This window comes from Periplaneta americana, chromosome 8, assembly GCF_040183065.1.
Source record: "Periplaneta americana isolate PAMFEO1 chromosome 8, P.americana_PAMFEO1_priV1, whole genome shotgun sequence".
Taxonomy (NCBI): Eukaryota; Metazoa; Arthropoda; class Insecta; order Blattodea; family Blattidae; genus Periplaneta; species Periplaneta americana.
The window spans coordinates 45,303,946-45,318,457 of NC_091124.1; the positions used below are offsets into that span (position 1 = coordinate 45,303,946).

General features: G+C 31.1%; 1 protein-coding gene across 1 annotated transcript in view; it reads right to left on the reverse strand.

Annotated features, from left to right (window-relative positions):
* Positions 1-11,556, reverse strand: part of LOC138704295 (uncharacterized) — a 630,735-nt gene extending 619,179 nt beyond the window's left edge. Inside the window, exon 1 of the mRNA XM_069832161.1 lies at positions 11,379-11,556. Coding sequence (XP_069688262.1) covers positions 11,379-11,436 — 58 coding nt within the window. The 5' untranslated portion in view covers positions 11,437-11,556. The remainder of the gene's footprint in view (positions 1-11,378) is intronic.
* Positions 11,557-14,512: the final 2,956 nt, after the last annotated feature.

The following is a 14,512-nucleotide window of genomic DNA, read 5'->3' on the forward strand; positions in this document are numbered from 1 at the left end:
AAACAACTAGTTTCACCAATCATGCTCAAGAGAAATTAACCAATCGATGGCCCAGTACCAGACTGTTCCAAGTCCATTTTACTATTTTTTTCAGGAAATCTATTTTAAGCTCCTGATATTCAAAGCTTCATGAAACAATTTGAAATAGCTTCATAGCAACCTTATGGAGAGGAATATTTACAATTTTGTTCGATTCATATATGCAGAAAGAACTGGAACATAATGAAATAAAGATTTCTTTCTTATAAAAAGTTGGACTTAGAACAGTCTGGTTCTCATCCATCGAAATACAATTTATTTCTTTAAAAACCTTATTGTCGTTCCATCGGCTTTCTTAACCCTGGACTGCATAACCTTTTTTGACATCTTTGGTTGTATAGCAGGAGTTACTACTCATCCCACATATTCTTTTGGGCCTATTGTGTACAGTGGCTTTTATTTTGTATTGTATTCTTTATGGATATGTTATGCAAGAATTTTTGGATTACGAAAAAATAAATTTGAAGTTGAAAAGACAAATTAACTTAATAAAATTACAAAATTGCAGAATTTTTGAACTTAATAACTGTAATGGAAACGTTGCTGCTTGAAAATTGCTGATAACTGATAAAATTATAAAATTATGTATTTTTTTAAACATAGAGATTGCTGTTAAGGAGTTAGGTACAGCTTACAGCAGTACAATTTTTGGAAATATTCAACATTTTTCCTCCATTTCTGTATCTTCTACAATAATGAAAATTTGTATGTATAAAACACTCTCCTTCTACTATATGAAAAAAAATATTTTTACGATTAAAAAAAAACTTATATATATATATTTTCAAAATTAAAAATGTTGGCAGTTCACTGTGCAGAGATGAAGCGTTTCCCTCATAACTCATAAACTTGTTAACGTTTTCATGTTCTTTCTCTGTTATTTAATTGCTGAAACTCATGTTTAGAATATCATGCTCTTTCAACTACATTCCTTAATAAATATTTTTTTTATTTTATGTAATAGAAAATACTGATATTTGACCATTTTTTAAAATGAATTTATTTTATATCAGACAATCTATCAAGGGTAGAGAAGTGATCTTGCGTCATATTGTAGATATGACATGCATAAATATGCACAAAAATTTCATCACAGAATATTGGATAGTTTTTGAGTTATGTGGAAAATGTATCATCACTGTACAGTGAACTGAATTTAGTCAACAAAAAATGTAAATAATTTTCTAAATCGTAAAAATATTTTTTATAGCAGGACAGTGTTCAAACATACTAATTTTCATTATTGTACAAGATACAGTAATGGAGGAAAAAATGTTGAATATTTCCAAATTTTACTGCTGTAAATGTACCTAACCCCTTAACACAATTATTTTTCACACATGAGTTTTAAAAATTTATAACAAATAGTTGGGATATATAATAATATATTACTGTTTGCTTACAAATTGAATTGGTCGTATCACTCTTAAATATCTCGAAATGCATTTAAAACTATGTAACTTAGATATATGTCAACCTAGTAATAAAATATATTTTTCCTGTATTTATCATTATTACAAGAGAAATTCGGTAAGTAAAACCGTTCGAATATAACCGACGATCAGGAGTTCCAAATACACTTGTGTAGGAGTAGTATGTGTTAGTTATGTGTCATTTTGTTAACGCATGCAAAATTTATCTGTCGTTATTAATTATTGTTTAAAGATAATCGAGACTGCCCCCAGCAACGAAAATCGTTCTCTGATTGGAGAGACTATCAAAGGTGAGAAACATGTCCCGTTCTCGCTTATTCCTCTTCCACACCCCCGGTCTGCACAGCACACTTGTAAGCTGCTTCGACGTTCCAAGTGGGACTTACTTGACCACTCACCATACAGTCGAGACTCTCAGCGATTAATACGCCCTTTCGCACCTTAAACAGGTTCTATGACCTTGCAGCAGTGGTGTCAAGGACACATATACGTAGCTATAGCACGAATTACGCTACGGTAGCATGCCACCAGACTCTCAGCGCCTCTGTTGAAAAGTTATTGTACTGCGTGCATTAGTGCTCTGGTGGAGTCGAAATGTCCCTGTCCAGGGACTAGAGACTTGGGTACCTTAGCAAATAAAAATTGCGAACCTGAGTGGGAAGAATTATTTATATATCAAAATTCTGGCACTTTAGTGAAATGTTTGTTACATCTATAATTCCTACAGGTCTTGAAGTATACTCGAAACACTATACCAATAAACATACAGTAGTACAAACTATGGAAATATCGTGGGAAACGAGAGGACTGTTCTATTATGAAAATTGGACGGAGTTACGCAATAATAGACCAACCGACAATTAAAAAAAAATGAGATATTTGCACAAATCTGTTGATGGCAGGCTAATTTAACTCGGAAAAAAAATCAAGAATGCGATATCTGAATTTTGCTGCTATTTATAAGGGAAAATTCGTTTATTGCAGAAAATTCATTTATTTATTTTGCTTTGAAATATTAATTCATCTGCTGGTCTCTTATTAAAAATCGGTTTTCCTTTTTTGGTATTATTTGTTCTATTTTTATAGTATTAATGTTATAATACTTCTTGCATGAAATGTTAAAAAAAAAAAAAGATTTATTTCAATGGCCAATATCTCGAAACAAATTTTTGGCGCTTGGATCACTATTGCTAATCACCGTCCTATTGTAGCTCGAATGTTCCAAGTAACAGTTAAATGCTTTCTTATTTATATTTGAATATTTCACATCGATTCAACTTTTACATATGGAACTACAACATTAAATGCCTACTTTTAGAATACTAATAATACATCTATATTATAAAACTAGCAAATCCTATAAATAATTTATATTTGTAGCCTAATATCTGTTTAAAATTGCCAGATTGTCAATTCTTATTACCAGTGTTCCCATCGGAATCCAGATAACAACACTCCAACTTGTATGCGGCAAACTGAAGAAGTTCCAAGAAGATACACAGATACGCTTTACCTCAGTGGTCGGCATAGATTGCTTCACATAAAATGTAGCCCCCAATACATAGTAAAGGAGAAGGTGGTAGTAGAAGGAAGGTACCCAAACTGCTTAACATTGAATAAAAAAGTGATGGCTAAGGAGAGAGAGATCATATCTTACCTCTCCTCCCTATCTGTATATTAAAAATTCCAACTCCTATGCGACAAGCTGAGGAACTTCAAAGAAGATACACAGATACACTTTACCTCAGTGGTCTGCATAGATTGCTTCATATAAAATGCAGCCCGCAATACACAGCAAAGGGGAAAGTAGGAGGAGAAGGAAGATACCCAACTGCTTAACATTGAATAAACAAATGATGGCTAAGGGGAGAGAGAGTATGTCTTACCCCTGCCCCCCCACCTTGTGCCACCCATGCAACTTCATACCATCTAGAGGGATACCTTTATTTTTGCTCTTGGTGACTGTCGACTTGTAGTACTTTATGTATTTCTTATTTATAGGACTAAGATGTTTTCGGATTTCATGCAGCTGTTGTTCTGTAAGTCAGTATTGTTCCTGAGTTCAGTTGCACAACGCATCTACCACCCTTCCATTTCAGATTGCTGGCCAAGTCACAGCGTTCTTGATCCTTTTTCTGTTTCTGATTTCCTTAGTTTGTGACCTATATCTGTATGATTTACTAGTATTCAGAATTTTTCTTCCCTCTTTTAGTTTTGCAGAATCTTTCTATGGCTAATTTTTTTCTCTCAGTTAGGGCAATGTTCATTCATGTCCTAGGGCGTACCACACGAAAGCGGGAATACGTAATGAAACCGCCCACAACTTGCCTGCCAGCTTTCAAATTACATATGATGGATGTGTTAATATACGGAATAGGTTCCATAATTATGACTATGCAGCTGAAATACGTTCATTTCTTTCCGACTATTGTTTTTGAAGGATAACATTTACCTGTGCTATTTAGATGCATGTAATATGTAGTCATATCCTTATTTATTGGTCGTGAAAAATTGCATAGCTGCGTTTTTGGAAATAAATTTTATTTACCTATGAGTTATTTCTATCCTATTCCGTATCACATTGGTGAATTTTTTGAAGGATCATGTAAAGCGATTCAGGAAGCATTACGTCTATAATTTTAAATTTTACATACTTTTCCCAGCTTCTGTAAAACATAGAATAATGCATTTCTTATCATGGATAACCTACTACTCTAAATTTTAAGAAAAGTTTCCTATATCGTTGCCTTCCAGACGAAGAGATGTAACTCCAAGAAATCAATTTCAGAGAATTACTGTACATTTATACTAGTATTAGTATTATAATATAACACGAAATACTATTATAAAATCATCATACATTTCTTTACACAGTAACGAAATACTGAATGACAAATTATGTAAATAGGCTATTCTAATGAAATAAGAAAGGGAAGAATTATTTTGAAATCAAATTAAATATTTTTAGAACTTTTTGAAAACACAATTACTGCACTATTTTACAGCTTAATATCACATTTTATTTTTGATTATGTTTTTCCGTTCACCTCAATAGACTACTATAACTTGGGAAAGAACCTCGAGGTATTAGCATGAAATATTCTGTTTACAATCTTTCTGTGATATATTCTAAATCTTGGGTTGGGGGAAATATCACAATATAGTCCACATGTTTTTGTTAGATTAATTATGTGCATCACCATTAGTAACACTATTTCAAAGCTTCACATTGTCCTAAATGCTGCTTAAATTATGATTTCATTGATCTTCATATAGGCTAACTAAGTACACTCCATAAGAAAATAAGATTTTAGTTTGTGTTGATAGTGACTTTACGACAGTAGGACGTATCCTGTTACAAGCGTTTATTTTGAATCGGAAACCCTCTTGAAATCCTGGATAGAACGTCATGTGTCTGGAATCGATCCATTGACTCCACATATCCCACTGCCGCAATACGTAGCTTGATACGGATTCTATTAAGTTGAAGTAAATAAATTATTTGAAATGAGAAAAAACAAGTAGACCTCGTAAGAACTCTGATGTTGTAATGTTTCCAGTGGGATGTAATAAATAATTCTATTAGCTCCGATTCATATAACTGAAAAACTTTCACTCAGCAAAGCCATTACTACAGCTGTAGTTACGCAACTTACACATTATTCTTTCACGGTTATTCTCTTAACGATGAAATAAAGACATTTTGTCTGTTTTATATAATATTAGTTGTGAATTCGGCATTGAAATTGTTGTCGGTAAAAAAAATACAACAGTAATCTAAATAAATTTAGATATTAATAAGTGCTCTATCTGTCTGTTGGTATCCATACATGGCTAGAAACTTCAGAAAAATATGATTATGAAAGTTACATTTGCACAATTACAAACTTTACTACAGTCGTAAATAATTCTTGTTTTCCAAAAGAAAAAAAAAACACTTTTGCGAATGATTTCAATTAGACACAATAGCTTCAAATTTCGAATTACTACCTGCATTTATTTCTCGAGATAAATTCGAATTATCGCCAACAATTTATGTTTTAAAGTCAAATTATTGTCACCAAATACCTATGTCACTATATGTAAATGTAAATAAATACAGGTAGTAGAAATATAGTTTATGACACTCAGGAAATCTAAAACATCCATATCTGTGTAATGAACATATTACGCTACCGTCATAATTTATAACATGTATTGTACATTATTGATGCATAAACTGTCAATGAAGTTAATAAATATGTTATATAACAAATATATGACTAGTTGCAGGAAATGGGACTTAAAGTCGGATTTTTCACTTTTTTTTTTTGTGATTACAAAAAGAGGATGAAGTGGTGAGCATTAAAAAAAATAATGGTTCTAGGCGCCATTGTTTTTAATATATTACTTATTGAATGTTGATATTACATTATGTACTTTTAGAGAAAAATACAATTAAAGTTTGCACTTGTTTTCTTAGTAACTATGAGAAAGATTTAGGTATTTAAAAGAAACAATGTGTTAATCTACGTCCTAGTTTAGTATGTAAAAAAAAAAAAACCCCTACAGGTAAAGCAAGATGTCAAAACATAGAAATGCAGTTTTTACACGGAAAATTCGTTATTTTTTTCTTATTATTAAATTTACTCTTCTTGACATGCAATAGAATTGAATCTAGCTACATTGTAATATCCGTATAATTAATACAAATTATAGTAGCTATAACGTATAATAATTATTTAAAATATTCTATGTTAAACTTAAAGAAAATTTGAGTCTTTTATCTAAGTGTAGTTTCCATTACTTGACTGAGATTACGTTCCCTATTTGCATAAAAGTTCAAATAGTTTAATTAGTATATCCTTCAAATATGCTAGCGTTACATTGTACTGTTATAACACCTACTAGCCTATAGTTACGAATAACATAGAAATGGTCTTAAACATCAATTTCTATTCAATTTACTGGTAATAGGAATGCAGGTTATGTTAATTAGAAGCGTAGGGACTAATATTTGTGTAATTAGTGGATTTTAGGATTTAAATTATTATGTCTATGAAATGTTAATACTTTAACATTGATGCGGATTTATTTTATTGTGATGGCAGTGATGAAAGTTAATAATATTTATAGAATTATGAGCGTTTATTAATGCGCAATGTGTGCTATTACATTTATAATTAACTTGTAACTCAGATTTATAATTAATGAGAATAACAACTGGAAATACAAGCTGAAATTTTAATTTCGAAGTAGTTTACAGGAGGTAGATGAAGATGAAGTTGATAAATATGAAACCTAAAACTTTAATTTCTATGCAATTTACAGATATTTAAATTATCATAATAAATTACAACATATGTAAATATTAATTAAAAGAGAACCTGTAACATTAATATTTCATATCACTAATTGGATCAACAATTTTAATATGTGTATGGGTAATATTAATTAGAGGCATAACATATAATATGTATTGAAAATAAAATAATATGTATACTGTATATACCTATATTAACAGTAAATAAAATATTGTATGACACTTCACCCTCAATATAATTTCCGATATTTGACAGATTACGTTCATATTTATCTAATCACGCATCGTTTACATATTTCTGTATCTGTATAATTCAAGTATAATAGTTTTAATGTTATAACTAGAGATGAACAACGATCGAGAAAGCAAGACTAACAGCGCCCGCAAAGCCGAAAACCCGCACGACAATGTTGTATACGTCGCGTAGTTGACGTAAAGACTGCTTGTGAGTGTTTCGAGACGCCGAGAATGATTACTCCCGAAGTCCCGAACGTCAAGCAGCCTTGAATCGCCACAGTTGTTTATACCTGACTGAACTTTTATGTAGTTTGACAGCTATTATATACTGTATGCATAAACAGTCAAGTAGCCTATTTGAAACATCATCTCTATCTTTCAGTGTATAATAATCCGTTCTTCAATCTTTATTTAATTACTAGGCCCTTATTTGAAGGCTAGGAATTTTCTTTTCATACGTTTGAGATCAAGTGTGCAGTCTCAAGTAAAAAGGTATTAACGTTATGTTTTATGTTTCTTAGAAATGCAAATTTATTTGAGAATTGTTTCTTTTTTCTATTTATATAACCATAGGTATTATCACATAATAGAACCAGAACATTTTGATAACTAAGTTACGGTACTCTTCTGTTTTGTCTTTTTGTCTCATTTAAACATTTATAATATTATATATTTCAATGATGTATGCTATTCAAAGTTACGAAATCTTTCCACGCCGACCAAATGCTATTTCGAGAATGATGAGCGAGACTCGAAAGACAAATGCAACGAACACAGCGAGCGAGAGCGGCAGTTAGTTTTGTTCATGTTTAGTTACAACACTTTTTGTACCTACAATTAGCAACATAAATACTTTTAAACATTAATTATGTTTCCATTTATAGATGTCAAGAGATATATCACCCAAGAGATCTGAAATTTTAAAGATATAATTTTTATAGCACATATTTCAAGTAACTTTTTATCTGTCAATAAAATTGTAACGCTGTAACATCGATTTGGATTAGATAGATAGTAGAAAGTCATAACACTTTTGCAGTCATGAATGTTTATTTATATAGTTGTAATTTAGAATGCGTATTTATAACTAATCTAAGTAACAACTGGAAACAAAATCTCAAACTTTAACCTTGACCTTGTTTTTAGGTGATGACGTGTATAAAACCTGAAACTTCAATTACTATGAAATTGATAGACGTTTCAGTTATATATAATTATAACGCATTTACACAGTAAAGAAAAGAATCTATAACGTTTAATTTTCCTTCACTTCACGTACGATAGGATAAAGTATGTATGTATATCACTAATTTGATCTACAAATTTATCTCTGTGTAGTAATTAATACTAATTTGAGGTATTGTAAATAACATTATCACTAACCACAAATAGATTGTCAAATATAAATTTGCATTCAAAATACAGATAATGGAGATGTAGCTTTAATCACTTAAAAGATCTGAGACTTTAATTTTGTACAATTAGTGGATTTTAAGAGTATAATTTGTGACACGTATTTCCGATAATAGACACATTACCTGTCAAAATGTTAATATAGATTAATTAGATGGGAGTGATTAGAAGTTCATAATAGAATCATGGACTTTAATTTGCATTTAACATGTAACTGTTACAGCTATAATTAGGCCTATTTGTAATTATAACTCATGCAAATAACAACTGAAAACAGAACATGCAACCTTAATTTTGAACTAGTTTGCAAATTGTAGAAGGTAAAGTCTAACACCTACAAAACCTAGCACTTTACCTTTTTATGGAATCATTGATGTTTCAGTTATAATAATCAATCTTAGTCCGTTAAATTTACTACAAAAACGAATAATTAAAATTTGTTCGAAGAAACGTTTTGATTATCCAACTAAATTAATTTATTCTGAATTTAATGTATTTAATATTGAACTAATTTATAAATATACCCTGTTAAAATTTTATCATAAAAATAGTAATAAGTTTATATTGCAGGCACATAATCATGACACAAGACGAAATATTAATTCTACATTAGTAGAACCTAAATGTTTCACATTTGCTGGTCTAAAGCATTAATTTTGGTCCTCTGTTGTGTAATTCTTTAGCTAAATTACATTCAAAACAATTAACATGTAAACCACTAACATATAACAAGAAAATTAGAAACGTGTTAATGTCTTGAATTTGATTAAATAAATTTATAGCCTATGTGTATGAATTAATCAGCCTAGGCCTATATTATATTTGTATTCTATAATTTCTGAATATAAATTTTTCATAAATTGTCCTACTTGATTCACGTACGTTATTATTCTTCTTCTCTAAGTTAATATTATATTATGTAATTACATTGTAGCCATAAGTTTACTTTTAGTTCCTATTTTATTTTATTTATATAATCCTCTTATATTAATAACATATCTGAACTATGACCGAACACGAACGTTGTTCATTCGGATAAATAAAAATAAAATAACAAATCTTGTAAATAAAGAAAAATATATTTATAACGCATGTGAATACTAACAAGGAGAGAACCTATAACATTTAATTTTGGTTCAGTTCAGATATGATATAATATATTAAATGTATTCTCCTGTATCACTAATTGAACCTAAAATTTCAATATCTATGTAAATAATATAAATTAGAGGTTCTGTATACCATGTAATACGTATTTAAAATAGATAGAACTGTAAATAAAATTACATTTAAACCTCAAATATACATTTCACTTACGTTAAAAAAATCTAGGTATAAAATTACTAGAGGAATGAAACATAATGCACATTTAAGCCCAAGACTTTACAAAGAAATTATACAAAAATTATCTCACCTTGTTAATACTAATATTAATAAAATTATTTTAAGAAGGAAATAGAATTAATCTTTCGGATCAATCCAACAGAAATTTGCTTCTGATGTCGTTTTAAGTCTTATAATATTAGAGTGCAAGAAATTTTTTCTTATTTTTTGACACTACACGTCTGTTATACAGATTTTTTTTCTTTCTTCTGTGCTTTCGACCGCGAATTCTATTCACTCAGAAGGTAGGCTAATATTACTTCGTCTTTTTGGTTTTATTATTAAGTTATATTGGTTATAGGTTATAAACTTTATTTAAGTTATTTAGTTATCTATGTTTAAGTTTAAGTTCTTGTATAATTTTGCCATGTTCTATAACAATGCATTTTGTATAACAATATATTTGTATTTGGACTACTTAACTAAGATTATATTCATAATATGTATAAAATCTTTCAAGTTTCAATCTCTATATAATCTGAACACGCACATGTTAATTTACATTTAATAACACGTATTGCAGTATAATAGACGCATAAACTGAGATTAAAAGTTGACAAGACGTCAATAAAGATTATAGATGCTATTTAGTTATCTATGTTCAAGTTTAAGTTCTGTATAATTGTGTCGTGTTCTAACAATGTATTTTGTATAACAATATATTTGTATTTGGACTATTTAACTAAGATTATATTCATAATATGTATAAAATCTTTCAAGTTTTAATTTCTATATAGTCCGTACACGCACATGTTAATTTTCATTTAATAACACGTATTGCAGTATAATAGACGTATAAACTGAGATTAAAAGTTGACAATTAAGACTTTAATAAAGATTATAGATGCTATTTAGTTATCAATGTTTAAGGGGATGCGCTACTGAAAAATGACAGTTTTTGAAGAAATGTCATGTTTTTTTATTGTACTCTTCATATGCTAAATTCCAGTGCTCCATTACCACAAACTGTGTTTCAGCTATAATATGCACTATAAAAAGCATAGAAAACTCTTGTTTTAGATTCCAAAAAACGGTTTCCAAAATAAACGTGTTATTTTCAAATTTTATTTTTAAAAGAGTTATTTCTTGACTTAGATCATTGAAATTTTTCCGATTAATTCATAATCATGATCACAATATGCTGTTAAAATGTCAATACATTATCTCTTAAAATGCAGAAATTAGAAAATTCAGTAGCGCATCCCCTTAAGTTTAAGTTCTTGTATAATTGTGTCGTGTTCTATAACAATATATTTTGTATAACAATACATTAAATTTTTATTTGGAATTTTTAACTATGTATAAAATATTCCAAGCTTCAATTTCTATATAATCCGTACACGCACATGTTAATTTCCATTTAATAACTCTACTGCAATACAATAGACGTATAAACTAGGATTAAAAATTGACAATTAAGATGTCAATACAGATTATATATGCTATAGACAAAGTTGTGTAGCTGTAAGTATAGAACATAAGCTGTCACTCCTATAAAGTTTATAGGGTGAAATTGTATTTATTAACAGATATTGGAAATAACTGGAATATGAAAAAGTAACGACACTTACCGACTCCCGCAAGCAGGACCAGCGTGATAGGAAGGTAGAGTTTGGAGTAGGAGATCATGGCTGTATAAGTTGGTGCGGACGTCTTATTCCATACCGGGCGCCCTACGACCCCACACGCACGCCACAACTGCCTGGTGCTGGCACTACTATGACACGAGTCTTGTGGATGCTGCTCGACACCGACCTGTAGTAAAGTTGTGTGCGCCTGCGTCTGGAGCGCGGGGGGCAGGCAGACGGCCACTTCATAAAGGATAGGGGCTCGTTTGCTAAATTCGAAAAAAAGAAAAATAGCCTTGCTTTATGAGGCAATCGCATGCAGGTGGGGATGCCATAAAATTTGGCCTGCATGTCCTGTATGCTGGGAAGTTTTATATATTCTTGGTGAAAATTTTCAACAAAAGGAGATCAAATTACGAGATGGTCATCCACGTGTATATTATGTTTTCCGCTAAGGGGTTGTTGGACAATAACTTCATTTAGGTCAAAATTACATAAATTCTTGCTTAACATATTATTTACTGCTTAATATTTGTTACTTATAATGAAACTAACGTCTGTCCATTCTTATTATTACTATTAATTTCTTAAATGGAATACAAAACCTCTTACTTACTTACAAATGGCTTTTAAGGAACCCGAATGTTCATTGCCGCCCTCACATAAGCCCGCCATCGGTCCCTATCCTGTGCAAGATTAATCCAGTCTCTATCATCATACCCCACCTCCCTCAAATCCATTAATATTATCCTCCCATCTACGTTTTGGCCTCCCTAAATGTCTTTTTCCCTCCGGTCTCCCAACTAACACTCTATATGCATTTCTGGATTCGCCCATACGTGCTACATGCCCTGCCCATCTCAAACGTCTGGATTTTAAGTTCCTAATTATGTCAGGTGAAGAATACAATGCGTGCAGTTCTGTGGTGTGTAACTTTCTCCATTCTCCTGTAACTTCATCCCTCTTAGCCACAAATATTTTCCTAAGCACCTTATTCTCAAACACCCGTAGTCTCTGTTCCTCTCTTAAAGTGAGAGTCCAAGTTTCACAACCATACAGAACAACCGATAATATAACTGTTTTATAAATTCTAACTTTCAGATTTTTGGACAGCAGACTGGATGATAAGAGCTTCTCAACCGAATAATAACAGGCATTTCCCATATTTATTCTGCGTTTAATTTTCTCCCGAGTGTCATTTATATTTGTTACTGTTGCTCCAAGGTATTTGAATTTTTTCCACCTCTTCGAAGGATAAATCTCCAATTTTTATATTTCCATTTCGTACAATATTCTGGTCACGAGACATAATCATTAACCTCTAATGGTAAAATCCCATTACATTAATATTATTCTCATATCAATATATTTTAGATCATGGGTGTTCAAACGCCTTTAGAACCAGGAGATATTGCACGTCAAGCATGCTCTGCTAAGATCAATAACGTTCCATATAATACACAATATCTGCGTTCGTTTCGTTTGTAACATTAGAAAATTCGATCATGTAACACCGTCACTAAAATTCTAGTCTTGGAGTCCACTTAAAGAAAGAAGATTCTTCAACTCTCTCTTATTACTATTTAAAATCATCCACACCTCCACACCCTCTTACCTAGCATCTCGTTTTGTTTACCTTTCACTACCTCGAACCCGGAACTTGTACCTTCTCTCTATTCCTCTGCACAGAACATCCTTCTACTCATCATCTTTCAGCATATCTATTCCACGCCTCTGGAACTCTCTCCCTGACCATGTCAGATACTGTCGGACAATATCGAAATTAAAGTTTAACTTAAAAAATCACATTCTAGTTCATGGAATTGCTTGTTGAACACCTGTCAGGTTGCGCAACGTCGGCTTAACCCATGACATATAGTAAATATTGCAACTATGCTATTGTAAAATTGGCAATTAATATGTAATGTATTTATTATTATTATTATTATTATTATTATTATTATCATCATCATCATCATCATCATCAGTTATCACTTATCACTGTCATCATTGCTATCTCTGTTTTTCTTTCTTTTTTTCCTTGTATTAGCTCGATGAGAGCTCTATAGTGTTCTTTTGACCCTGTTGACCCTCTATAGGGCTTTAATTTAATTTGTATTATTTTCATCTGCGTCTGTATTTCTTTTTTGTATTTATATGTGCTATCTGGTAGGATGGAAGAGAAGGCCTTATGGCCTTAATCCTGTCAGATTAAATAAATAAATAAAATTAAAATTAAAATATAAAATAGGAAAAACGATCTTACAGATTATGCGCTGCGGGTTGCTTACGCCAGGGGTTACCTCGTACGAGTTACAATTGGACAACTATGATCTACATGAACGTTAAGAATGTTGTATAGACCAGTGATGTCAAGGGCGGCCACTGGTGGCAGCTGTCATAGGTTTGCCACAACCTCGCGCCCAGGGCCACTCGTGCCCTGAGCTGATAGCCTAATGCTTTGGCAGGTGGAGACGTAAGAAAGGTTCAAGAAATGGCTGCATCTGAATTCTGAATCCATACACATGATCTGCGCTAAATCCTCTACTTTGCGTAGATTTTTAAATATAGAATAGCAAAATCTGTTTTTATGTAGGGTTGTATCAAATCATATACAATGTTTAGTATACAAACAGTACTTCTTTATAAAAAGTGCAATATAAAACGACATTACGAGTTGATATACCAGGCGTACTATAAAGGATTTGATGGAGAAGAACGAGTTGCTCTAGTAAAATGCCTAAAAGTGGATATATATGATGTAAATAGTTCATTCACGCTGTGAGATATTACAATAATTATTTGTCTATTAAGTTAAATGTTACCAACCGTAGTTACACAGTTTCAAAGCTCATGGAATTTGCTAATAGTACATGTAGGCCTATTTACAGTTGTACATTCCTAAGTGGGAACTACAATTCTGCTTCATAGAATCATAGTTAATATGTAAAAAAGGAGTAGCAGTAATATGATATGAGTAATATTAATGACCGGGACCTGCATTGCCATGATCCAAAGAAATATAAGATTGATAATTGAATTGATACTAAAGTTTGAAGGATAAGGAAATGATGATTATTGTTATTATTATTATTATTATTATTATTATTATTATTATTATTATTATTATTATTATT